Raw genomic sequence first — 13,437 nt, 5'->3', positions numbered from 1 at the left:
ATTCTTATGGGAAATATTCATTTTCTAATTCCATTCTCTCTCCCCTCCCTCCCCTTTGGCACTGGTATCATGTCGAACTGCAGCTTCCATTGCCAGTGTTTTCTGCTTTAACATAAGCATCTAACATGAGACTTGCCAACTTAGTAGAGCAAAGATGGTATATCTTAATGTAATTTTAATGCTTGGAGAGCTATACTCTATACAACAATTAAAAGATTAATGAATCCCCGCCACTCAGACATGGCTTTCAGGTGCATACCCAGCGTGAACAATGCAGTCCTTTGCTGAGATGCAAACAGAATGAAGACTTATCTTTCTTCCCCTACTCGCTCACCTACCACAACCACAAAAGAACCTGTTCTTTATGGCTGATATTCTGATCCCATATATTTAATATGGTTCTTACTTTTCTTCTGTCTACACATGATTTGTAAGAGAATAGTATGTTTGAAATTCTAGATACCCATTGTTCAAGTATTGCTTGATCAAGAGAGCAAGGCGGTATTTGAACAAAGGAAATTCAGTGGTTTTTTTTATTCTTCCATGTTTAACTTCCATCTTTGTTGCAACACTTTATGCTAGGGAAATGGAAATAATTTCACTGATGCACATGGATTAAACTTACCACTCTGCTCTGAGTATTGCCAGTAAAAAAAAAAAAAGTCTATTAGTGATTTTTATACGTTGATTTTCCTTTCCTTTTATAAAGATTCATGCCTGTGTCTCATTTTAAAATCTAGGATACTGGCAAGCTCAACGTGGCATACTTCCGATTTGATATTAATGATGCTACTGGTGATTTGGATGCCAATCGTCCTGTCCCATTCCGTCTTACACCAAACATTTCTGAATTCCTTACAACCATTGGCGTGTCTGGTCCATTGACTGCATCAATGATTGCAGTAGCTCGCTGTTTTGCACAGCCAAACTTTAAGGTATGTACAGTATTTACCTTTAAATAGTGTTTTACAGGCATATCACACTTGCACTATAATGGACACCTCATAGGTCAGTGTGCTTGATATGCAGGAGTTCTGAGTCTACTCCGTCTTGGAATGCACCACCAGAGTTGGTGGCATCCTCGCATTGGAGGAAACCGGAGAGAAGTCACCATTCTCCATCTCCAGTACCACCCAAGCAGCAGAAAAAGTCAAACTAGGGTGACCAGACAGCAAATGTGAAAAAATGGGACAGGGTGTGGGGGGTAATAGGAGCCTATGTAAGAAAAAGACCCCAAAATAGGACTGTCCCTATAAAATCGGGACATCTGGTAACCCTAAGTCAAACACTTTTGCATCTTCTAGCCAGAAAAAAGGCCCCCTTCATTTTTGAGGGCTAGGTCTCTGACAGAATCAGCCACAAGTTAGAGCTAAGCCAGCTCTGACTAGATGCTCCCCAGTACCACATTCATCATCTAGCATTGTAAATTTGTGGTCTCCAGCACCACTTCCTCCTAATCCCTGGAGGAGGCCAGTGTCTCTGAACTTTCCTCTATGGTTTCTGACAATAAGATGTACCAGGAACTTAATGAAAAGAATAGCCATCTCCTGTGTACACAGCTGGAACCAGTCCAAGACTATGCATATAAGTTAGAAGATGTTTTGCAGGCCCTGCTAGCTTGGCTTTACCTGTAACTGAGGTCATCTTAGGTCCTACCAAAATCCTTTAGCAAATTTCCTCCCCTTTGACACCCCCTGCCAAAAGGACAGGGAAGAGTTACGAAGTTTCTTCTCCGGGTCATTAGTATTTTTATTCACGCCCAACCCCAAGATCTTTGGTAGTAACAGCTGTGAATGAAAAGGCAAGACAAATCTAGCCCCAAAGACACAAAGAAATTAGATTTGTTTGGGAGAAAAGTTTATTCATCATCAGGATTGCAGTTTAGAATTGCTCACTATAACCACTTTTATTGGGATTAAGTGTTGAAATTTGTGGACAAGTTGCCAGATCATGCCAAAGAGGAATACAGAGCACTTGTGACTGAGGGCCACATGGTGGCAAGAACATCCTTATAGGCTGCCTTAGATGAGGCAGATTTAGCAGCTTGAATAATGGCAATAGTGGTCACTATGCATCATGCTTATTGGCTGCAAACAGCTGGCATTCCAACCAAAGTCCAACAGACAATTGAGGATTTGCCTTTCGAAGGCATAGATTTATTTTTCAGAGAAGACAAAGCTCTGCATTGTCTTGAAGATTCTAGGGCAATTCTAAAGTTTTTGGGCATTTGCATCCAAGCCCTAAGAGAAAGCAGTTCTGTCTCCAGGTCCAGTAAAAGTACCTGTTCTATCCTTCAAGTCAGCTGGACCAAACCTAGGAGGTGCCAAAAGACTCAAAGAGGACCACAACCTCCTCCGCCACCGCTAACAACATCTGCTATCTTTAAACAATCTTATAGCATTTAAGCAGTCTGATTCCTTAGATGAGGCCAGCATACCACTCACTCTGATTTTCCCCTCCCTTTGGCAGCATGTTGTTCCACTCATCAGTGGGTACTAAGCACATTGGAACTGGGATAAACCCTGCACTTTTCCTCTGTTTTCCATTCTCTTTCCTCCCCGCCGCATCCCTTGTCAGGAACTTTTTTCGCAAGACTTCTAATTCAAGAAGTTCAACCTCTGTTACAATTCGGGGCCCCAGAAGAAGAGGTTCTATTCCCATTATTTTCTCATTCCAAAGGCCAAGAGAGGCCTTAGACCTGCAAAAACTCAACAAATACATTTTTAAAGAAGTTTTGTGTGGTTACCCAAGCATCTATTATCTCATCCCTAGATCCCAGTGACTAGTTTGCTGCCCTCTACTTAAAGGATGCCTACTTCCATGTGGCCATTCACCAGAGTCACAGGAGCTTTTTAAGGTTTATTGTAGCAGATAGTTATCAGTTTACAGACCTTGCCTTTGGCCTGTCTTCAGCCCCTCAAGTCTCCACAAAGTGCATGGCAGTCATTGCAGCACATCTCAAGAAACTAGGTGTCCAGGTGTGCCCATGTTTGGTTGGTTTGAGGTCAGTCAAGGGAGCAAGTGGAGGTAGCCATCAAAAAGCTCCAGTCCTCTACAGTCTGTGGTGGTTGCCTTTGTTCGTTGGGCCTGTTGGTCAGCAAGGGCACATCAGTTGTTCTGCCTCTGCAGAGAATCGAATTCATAGTAGCAGTTCTTGATTCTATGACTGCAAGAGCATATTTACTTCAGGCCTGGCTTCAAGGAATATTGAACCTTTGCAGGGGCTTCAAGGTGTATCCTTGTACAGCAGTAAGGAATTTTCTGAGACTTCTAGGTCACATGGCAGCTTGTACATAAGTAAAGTCTGGCATGCTGAGTCACTTAAGAGTTATTCAGAGCTGGTCTGTCATTCCTTTTTGTTAGCTGTATGTACTAATTCATGTTCCTGCAAATGTCTTCTTGTCCCTGGATTAGTGGGTTAGACCCCACCAGGGTTTGGAAGGCGGGTTTCTTTTTTCCACAACTCTTCCCTCCATGCCCCTGGTCATAGATGTTTTGTGTCTCAGATGGGGAGTTCATGTAGGGGACCTCCAGACTCAGGGACTCTGGTCAAATAAAGATCTGTCTCTGCACATCAGTGCTGAAGAACTTTGAGCTATCCACCTGGTCTGTCAGGTTTTTCTCCCTCACATCAGAGGTGATACTGTGCAGGTAGTCATGGATGACACTGCTGTTCCATTTGAACAAGCCGGGAGGTGCCAGATTATTCCCCCTTTGCCAAGAGGAAATGAACCTATAGACTGTCTACATTCACGCAATTACACTCAAAGCATCTCATCTCCCGAGGGGGTTCAAAAATATCTTGCACACCATTTCAGCACAACATTCAGCAGAGATCGTAATTAGTTCTTCGGATCTGACATGGCAAAGTCCATTTTCAGCCTTGGGGAATGCCAGAAATAGATCTCTTCATCACCCCGACAACAGGAAGTGTCACTTGTTCTGTTCAAGGGCAAGTCACAGTGCAAGGTCTTTGTCAGACATTTTCCTGTTGTCCTGGATGGGGGGAAATTCTGTATGCTTTTCCTTCCAGTCCCAATGGTACTAAGAGTTTTGTGCAAACTCAAGCAGAATCACACTAATTTTAATCTAGTCTAATTTTAATAGCATCAGCCCAGCTTTGACATCATTGGTTCTCTGACTTGTTGAGTCTTTCAGTTCGAGATCCCACATCTCTCCCTCAGTCTTGTATATAGTTTCACGGAACCACAGCCAGTCACTGCATCTCAACTCTCAGAGCCTACATCTAACGGCTTGGATATTTGGTGGCTAACTGTTCCTTTGTGGTTCAAAACATTTTCTTAAATAGTGGGAATTCTTCCACAAGGTATATTTACCTCAGGAAATGGCAGAGATTCTCCATGTGATTCCAGCAGAAAGGTACTTCTCCTTTTTAGGCTCCCATACATTTTATTCTGGATTTCTTGCTTCACCTAGAGGTAAAACGACTCTCTATTAATTCCCTGAGTTTTTATGTGGCAGCTATCTCCTCATTCCATCCTATAGACGGAAGATTTTTTTCCCTACCCTATGACCATTGGATTTTTGAAAGGATTGTACAGACTCTTCCCTACTGTAATTGATCCCACACTATCATGTCATTTAAATTTGGTTCTATCAATTTTAATAGGACCCCCTTTTGAGCCTGTATGTGCCCCCTTTCTCATCTCAATGGGGATAGCATTCCTATCAATAACATTACTTCTGCCAGGAGGGTAGGAGAACTACAGACTTTGGTTGCTGATCCTCCTTATTTGGTTTCTTTTATAAAGATAAAGTTAGTTTACGTCTGCACCCTAAATGTCTCACTAAAGTAGTATTGGATTTTCATCTGAATCAGCCTACATATTTAACTACCTTTTTTCTGAAACCTCACTCTCTCATAAAGACAAGGAAACACTCTATAATTTGGATGTCCATAGGCTAAGACTTTTACCTGGAGTGGAAAAAACAGTTTAATGTTTCTGCAATTAATTAATTCCTTTGATGACCAGGTGAAGAGTCAGTGGGTCTCTTTGCAGAAGATCTCCTCCTGTATTATCTTTGCTATGATATTGATAAGGTCCAACCACCTCAGAGTTTTAGCACATACTGCAAGAGCTCAGGAAGCGTTGAGTGCTTTCTTAGGTCAAACATCAGTGACATTTACAGGTCTGCGACTTGGTCATCTGTTCATACCGTCACCACTCATTATGCTGTCTCCCAGGCCTTAAGAGATGGTGCTAGATTTGGGAGAGTGGTGTTGTGTAGTCCTTGTTTAGGTAGACTCTGATACCTTCCTCCTGGATCTGCTTGAGAGTCACCTGAGGTGGAATGGACATGTGCAAGCACTCAAAGAAAAAATGGTTACATACCTGTTTCATAACTGTTGCTCTTCAAGATGTGTTGCACATGTCCTATCCTCTTTCCCCTCTACATTTGAGTACAAGAAAATATAGGCCTCCAGTGTGAAAGAACTGTGGGGAGCGGTTGGCTCTGCCCCTTTATACCCTCAACTATCAGCACGAACGTGTGGTGGATGCAAGCACCACCCATCAGGTATCACTGTGGGGAAAAAGATCTCAAGCTTTGGTGAAATGACATGCAAACACCTGAAATGGAATGGACATGTACAACACATCCAAAAAAAAACCAACAAAAAAAAATCAGTTACTGAGCAGGTATGTAACCATTTTTCAGAGATTCTGAGAACGCCACAATAGCTTCTTAAATATTACATCAGCACCAATACAAAGGCCAGTTGAAATCTCTGTAGTTTTAGTCAGAATACGTAAGGTTGGAATAATTTCACTCTAAATTCACTGTTTGCTCAATCAAATTAATATGAACCAGTTGTTTTTATCATCCTAGCTTTGTAAGTCCTTGAAAATCTAAAAATGACAAATATAGCATCATTTAGATCCTTAAGAGTATATTGTGAATAGAAAAACATCGTGACACCTCATTAGCAGAGTAGGATGTTGAAAATACATTGTTGCTTTGATGGACTTTGGCTCTTGACTAAAGAAATTGGCTTAATTCCTTTTAAATTCTAATGCTTTACAAAAATGAGACATCTTGCAGTTAGGCAGCAATTTGCACCAAACAGCATTGCACAAAACACATTGTAGTTACTTTTTTTTTTTTTAGCAATTAGGCATTCTCATACAGTGTGTGTTGGTTACCTTTAAAATTCAAATGGGTAAAGGTGAGTTCCTGATGTGAAATTTTCCATCTTTGTAGAACAGAAAGCAGGTGCAGTGTGTTTTTCCATAATTAAGCCACTTACAGGTTGACTTTACATATGTTTTAGGCCATGTTTATACATGCAGACAAATTTTCAGATGTGGCCTTCAATGTGTGTGTGTCTCAATTTTTGCATGTACAACTGGAAACACCATAAGCCTGACTTTCATGGGTGCTGAGCACCCACAACTCCCCTTGACTTTATTTGGAGGTATGGAAGCACAGCACTTGTAACTCTGAAATCGAGCACCTAGTAACATTGACTACTTTTGAAAATGTGGCTTGGCTTTTAACCTTAGTAAGCTGAATTCCTTTAATTCTTTTTCTTCAAAATACTGTTTTGATTAGAGATACCTGGGATGCCTAGAAAGACTTGGTTTTATAAACTATAACTCTTAGCATCAAAAGCTCAGACTGCTGGCATTTATACCTTACTATCAAGAAATGAGCTGCTAAGGGATGAGGGAAAATAGAAAACTGTGTTTTTGTGTATTTCCTCTCAGTAACGACAGGGTGTCCGTAGGATGCCAGTTAGTTGAAATTTTAAAAATTCAGTTCAGAAATCCACAGTTAAAACAAGTCAAAACAAGAAATTACAACTTGTGGGACAATAACTACTAATTACGTTCAGCTGAAATATGCTGCATTTACGTAGGTGGGTAGGATGTGGGACCAGAATTTCCTTTCCAGACTTTAGTGGTAAGAGTCATATCTGATATCATTCAGCTAGTTATTTCTATTCCAGAACAATATTTTTCCTGAAATAAACCTTCATGTTCTTGTTGGGCAAAAATGTGTGTGATGCATACAAAATAGTGTGTGTGTAAAAATGTATTTGGTTTTGTAGTTCAGCTATGAGAAATAATTTGTAGGGGAAACTTCATAGCTTTTTATAAATTCTTTTTGAAAAAAAAATCTCTCTTAGAGAACAAAATAATTTGTTAAACAACACTTAAAGCTTACTGAAAGTCTTAGGGTACGTCTGCAGTACGAAATTATTTCGAAATTCTATTGGAATTTTCGGAAGCTATTTTATACATTCGGTCTTCTGCGTTCCCACTAAAGCGTGTGAATTCGGCAGAGTGTGTCCACAGTACCAAGGCTGGCATCGAATGTCAGAGCGGTGCACTGTGGGTAGCGTTCCCGCAGTCCCCGCCGCCCATTGGAATTCTGGGTTAAGCTCCCAGTGCATGATGGGGCAGAAACATTCTCGCAGGTGTTTCTCGGTGTGTGTCGTCAGTCGCTCCTCCCTTCGTGAAAGCTACGGCAGACAATCGTTTCGCGCCTATTTGGCGTGCAGATGCCATACTGCTTTCAGCAGATGGTGCACCGCTGCTCTCCTGCTACTATGAATCCACCTCTCATTTCCTCTTATCTTCCTATGTAATCTCTACTATCTATTCTTTCTCTTCCTCATCGAACGCTTCCGCTGCCAACTCTGCTCAGCCATTGTGAACCAAGCAACACAGCTTCCGCTGCCAACTCTGCTCTCCCGCTATTGCCACACTTCTGAGCTTCTCCATGTCGTCTGTCCTGGGCTCCCACCTCCATGAAAACTACAGAAGACAACCATTTCCCACTTCTTTTGGCTATCATGAACCAAACAGCACCTCTTCCGCTGCCACTCTGCTCTCCTACGTTTCACACCCTTTTTCTAGGATTATCCATGCAGGCGCCATAGCCATGGAGCCCACTCAGATGTCCGCTGCAGTTTTGACCATTGTAAATACCTCGTGCATTATCCAGCAGTATGTGCAGTACCTGCAAAACCGGGCAAGGAAGCAACGACAGCGCAATTATGACCGTGATAAGGACATGGACACAGACGTTCCTAGAAGCACAGCATGTGGCGATTGGGAGATCATGGTGGTGTTGGGCCAGGTTCATGCCGTGGAACACCGATTCTGGGCCTGGGAAACAAGCACAGACTGGTGGGACCACATAGTGTTGCAGGTGTGGGATGATTCCCAGTGGCTGAGTGGCTGAGAAACTTTCGTATGCGAAGGGCCACTTTCATGGAACTTTGTGACTTGCTGTCCCCTGCCCTGAAGCGCAAAGACACCAAAATGAGAACAGCCCTCACAGTTGAGAAGCGAGTGGCCATAGCCCTGTGGAAGCTTGCAACACCCGACAGCTACCGGTCAGTTGGGAATCAGTTTGGAGTGGGGAAATCTACTGTGGGGGCTGCTGTGCTGCAAGTAGCCAACGCTATCATTGACCAGCTGCTGTCAAGGGTATTGATTTTGGGAAATGTGCAGGCCATTGTGGATGGCTTTAATGTGCTGGGGTTTCCTAACTGTGGCGGGGCGATAGACAGAATGAATATCCCTATCTTGGCCCCAGAACACCGGGGTGGCCAGTACATAAACCGCAAGGGGTACTTTTCCATGGTGCTGCAAGCACTGGTGGATCACAAGGGACATTTCACCGACATCAGTGTGGGATGGCCGGGAAAGGTGCATGACGCTCGCATCTTCAGGAACTCTGGTCTGTTTGAACAGCTGCAGGAAGGAACTTACTCCCCAGACCAGAAAATTACTGTTGGGGATTTTGAAATGCCTATAGTTATCCTCGGGGAGCCAGCCTACCCCTTAAAGCAATGGCTCATGAAGCCGTACGCAGGCAGCTTGGACAGTAGTAAGGAGCAGTTCAACTATAGGCTGAGCAAGTGCAGAATGGTGGTAGAATGTGCATTTGGACGTTTGAAAGCGCGCTGGCGCAGTTTACTGACTCAGTTAAATCTCAGCAAATCCAATATTCCAATTGTAATTGCTGCTGGTTGTGTGCTCCACAATATCTGTGAGGAAAAAGGGGGAGACATTTATGGCGGGGTGGGAAGTTGAGGCAAATCGCCTGGCGGCCAGTTTCACACCACCAGACAATAGGGCAATTAGAAGAGCGCAGCAGGGCGCGCTGCACATCAGAGAAGCTTTGAAAGCCAATTTCATGATTGGCCAGGGTACGGTGTGACAGTTGTTTGTTTCTCTTAAAGTTACCCGCCCCCTATATATATGAAAGGAAATAAAGTCACAGTTGTTTAAAAAACGTTCTTTATTATTTGGTGCACAAAACATTGAGAAAAATCAGAAGCTAGATGGGGGAGGGGGGATATTGGGTTGGGGGGTGGAGGAGGAGGGAAGGACAAGTCCAGAAACTAAATCAAAATTTAGGATATGCCAGTTTTCTGCTGCTTGTGCAATCCTCTGGGGTTGACTGTGTGGATCCCTTTTGCCTCCCACCCCGTGTTCTTGGGCGTCTGGGTGAGGAGGCTATGAAACTTGGGGAGGAGGGAGAACGGTTATACAGGGGCTGCAGCGGCAGTCTGTGGTCTTGCTGCCTTTCCCGCATTAGATCCACCATACAGCGGAGCATGTCAGTTTGCTCCCCCATGAGCTTGACCATAGCATCCTGCCTGCTCTCATTGTGCACGTCCCTCCTCTCTTCGTATTCATGTAACGCTTTACGCGACTCTGCAATTGCTTGCCTCCACACATTCAGCTGGGCCCTATCAGTGCGGGAGGACTGCATAAGCTCGGCAGACATGTCGTCCTGAGTTCGTTTTTTCCGCCTTCTAATCTGGACCAGCCTCTGGGGCAGAGTAGATAGGGGCCACGTTGAAACATTTGCACCTGCTGCGGAAGGAGAAAAAGGGAGGGTAGTATTTTAAAAGATACATTTTAGAGAACAAAAGGGGACACTCTTTCTCAGTGAAACAGGCAATTCATAGTACACAGCACATGTTCTTTCTGTACAAGGTCGCATTTTGCCTCTTATACTGAAGTACCTGCCATTTTGGTGTGAGTAAGCCATTTCGTGCGGCCGGGCAACAGAATTCAGCTTGCAGGCAGCTATGGTAAGCCCTAGGGGCATGTGGGATTCAGCTTCTTCCGCATTCATTTCAAAGCTTTCAAACTGCTGGGTGCCGTTTCCCATAGGAAGCAATGCCTGGTGGGTTTTTCATATAAAAGGAGGGCCTGTTGGCTCTCTGGGATGATCGCTTCACACAACACCCTTCCTTCCGCCCCCCGCCCACTGCATGGCTACGATGAGGCTCTGAGCAGGGATGAGCCCTTTAAAGCGAACAGCCCAGCACGGCTGGGTTTCTCTCACCACGTGGCTCCGATCAGGCTCTCACTCACCAGAAGTGCCTTCTCCAGGGTCATGGTCCAGGAGCATTCCTTGGGAGTGGGGGGAGGCTATTGGCTCCAGCGTTAAGAATAGTTCCTGGCTGGGGGGGAAACGGATTCCCCACTTGCTGCCTGTGCACTGTCCTCCTCCTCCTCTTCATCCTCCAAAAACTCATCCTCCTTGCTCCGTGCTACTCCCCCCTTGCAGGTGTCCATGGATAGTGGTGGGGTAATGGTGGCGTCACCCCCCATAATTGCATGCAGCTCACAGTAGAAGTGGCATGTATGGGGCTGTGACCCAGAGCGCCCGTTCGCCTACCTGGCTTTTTGGTACACTTGCCTGAGCTCCTTGATTTTTGTACGACACTGCTCTGTGTCCCTGGAGTAGTCTCTTTCCGTCATGGCCCTGGAGACTTTAGCGTACGTATTTGCATTTTTTTTTTTTTGGACTTAATTCTGCCATAACAGATTTGTCTCCCCAACATGCGATGAGACTCGGTACCTCCCATTCGGACCATGCTGGAGCTTGTCTGCGAATCCGGGACTGCATGGTCTCTTGTGATGGTGGACTCTGCATGATCGCCTGTGATGGTGGACTGTGCTGATGGTGACCAAACAGGAAATTCAAAAGTTCCTGGGGCTTTTACTGACTACCTGGCTAGTGCATCGGAGTTAAGAGTGTTGTCCAGAGCGGTCACAAGGAAGCATTCTGGGATGGCTCCCAGAGGCCAATAACGTTGAATTCCATCCACAGTACCTGTAACCCGGAACTGCGATCTTGATTTTAGCGCTACTCCATTTGCCGAGGTGGAGTACAGAAATCTGATTAAAGAGCCCTTTTTAAATCGAAAAAACTGGTTTGGTCATGTGGACGGAATCAGTTTTATTTCGAAGTAACTCGGTTAATTCCGAAATAACTGTGTTTTGTAGACCAGGCCTTAGTCCTCTGAAGCAACCAGCCCCTAAAGGGTTAAGATTACAAAGAGACCAAAATGTCAAGATGTAATTTATTACAATTTAGTTAAAAAACTATAGTCTCTTGACACTTCTTCTAGTTAAACATAATTATCTAATTTTCTCCTTCATGCAGGTTGATGGCATCCTGAAAACTGTGCTACGGGATGAAATAATTGCTTGGCACAAGAAAACACAAGAGGATACTTCCTCTCCACTCTCAGCAGCCGGGCAACCTGAAAACATGGACAGTCAGCAGCTGGTTTCACTAGTTCAAAAAGCTGTTACTGCTATCATGACTCGACTACATAATCTTGCTCAGTTTGAAGGAGGAGAAAGCAAAGTCAACACTCTTGTAGCAGCTGCAAATAGCTTGGATAATCTCTGTCGTATGGATCCTGCCTGGCACCCTTGGCTGTAACCTGAAATTTAGATCTCTCTTTTGCTGCTCTTGTGTTGTGAGCCATGTATCCTGGTAAGAAGAAAATGTGAAGAATTCATTTCAAACCATGGCTTACCCGTCACTGCCTTTTTCATCAGTCTTCATTTTAATCATGTTTACAGAAATACTACAATTTTAGTGTTTTAAGTTAATTTCATGACAGCGGTATTTCATGTACAAAGAAATGTGCTGATTTATTATTCAAAGACAACTTCCACAAATAGCTTAAAACGAGGGGGCGAGACTTAAAATGTGTACAGACGAATTTGATAACAAGTGCTGTAATACTGGCACTGTTAGATTTTTAGTAATGGCATATCCTAAATCTGCAGCATGTAAACTTTTTATACACTTTAAGAAACCAGTATTCCCAGATCTTTGATTTTACTTGGTGAAATTTTACTAAATTTTCCTTCATTATACTACTATGAAGGGACATGTGAACTGTTTAAATACTATCCGTTTTAATCCTTTCAGAAATTTACATCAGCTAAGTTGGTTTGTACAGAGATTTTTGTAACAAAAATGTATAGCAATGACTTTTTTTGGTTAGGCACTCAGAAAAATGATGAAAAATTTGCTGGCTTTTCTTGGAGCCCAAGTTATGTACAGTGAAAGTGTAAGCAATTTTGGATATTTAGTTAAATGTTTGACTATGTATAAAAGGAAGTTTATAAAGAGGAGGGGAAAGTCATCCATTGATACATGTATGTGATGTAAATGGTATAAAGAAAAGCAAAAGGAGCTATAAAATGAACCAGTCTGATACTTTCGATTAGACTTCTATAGATACTGTAGCTTCCTCAGAAAGAACCTGTTTCAATTTCTTCGTAATTTCAAAAACATCAGTTTAATGTTTTATTTGAGTCTTTCTGTTCTGTTAGCATTTTTATAAACCTGCAGTGTTGAGAATGTTATGCTTAAATTTGTACAGGGTGATTTTTCAAAATAAATATTTTGTAAAATGGTTCTATGGTACTTATGTCAATGTAGTGTATTTTTAGGGAAAAGGAAAATGAAATAAGTGGAAAAGGACCCACATCATGGGTAATACTATAAATGAAGTAAAAATTGCCTGCATCTGAACATAGGTAATTGTATTATTGGGAGTTGTATATAACTAGTTCTTGTTTGAGTGATTGTATTGTATTCCACTGAGTATTATGCACCAAGAGCCAGAGCTTTTCAAAGTAGCATTGCTCGGCAGTCCACACGTGTCCTTGTACAGTAGAACACTAGAGTTACGAACTGACCAGTCAACCACACACCACATTTGGAACCGAAAGTACACAATCAGGCAGGAGCAGAGACAGCCTCCCCACCCCCAAAAAAAAACAAGTGCAGTACAGTGTAAAACGTAAACTGCTAAATAAAATAAAGGGAAAGCAACATTTTTCTTCCTAGGGCAATGGCGATGTACACGTCATACCCTTCGCCTGCTTGCACCTTTGCTGTCTACAGCTATGACTGCAAAGAGTCTGTTGTCCTATGCATCAATCCATGGGCACCATACTCAACGTTCCATTGGAGGTTCTCTCTCCTCTTTGGTGGTGGACAGACCCACTACAAATCTGCTCTGGGATGCCCTTCCTCCCATCCTTACCGACCATTATAGTCATAACAGATGCATCACTCAGGCTAGGGCACGCACACTGGAGATCACATGACATAAGGCACCTGGACCATGTG

The 13,437-nt window shown here is 43.2% G+C and overlaps 1 protein-coding gene across 3 annotated transcripts in view; it reads left to right on the top strand.

The window, feature by feature from the left end:
• The window catches only part of TRRAP (transformation/transcription domain associated protein), a 154,311-nt gene extending 141,633 nt beyond the window's left edge, over nucleotides 1-12,678 (top strand). For all 3 annotated transcript variants that reach the window (XM_084641925.1, XM_084641926.1, XM_084641924.1), the window contains 2 exons: nucleotides 741-935; nucleotides 11,443-12,678. In XM_084641925.1, coding sequence (XP_084498051.1) covers nucleotides 741-935; nucleotides 11,443-11,727 — 480 coding nt within the window. In that variant the 3' untranslated portion in view covers nucleotides 11,728-12,678. The remainder of the gene's footprint in view (nucleotides 1-740; nucleotides 936-11,442) is intronic.
• The last annotated feature ends 759 nt before the right edge of the window (nucleotides 12,679-13,437 follow it).

This window comes from Lepidochelys olivacea, assembly GCF_965140295.1.
Source record: "Lepidochelys olivacea isolate rLepOli2 genome assembly, chromosome: 10".
In the NCBI taxonomy this organism is placed as follows: Eukaryota; Metazoa; Chordata; order Testudines; family Cheloniidae; genus Lepidochelys; species Lepidochelys olivacea.
The sequence above is the reverse complement of the archived record's forward strand: the minus strand, read 5'-3'. Positions and strand labels throughout refer to the sequence as shown.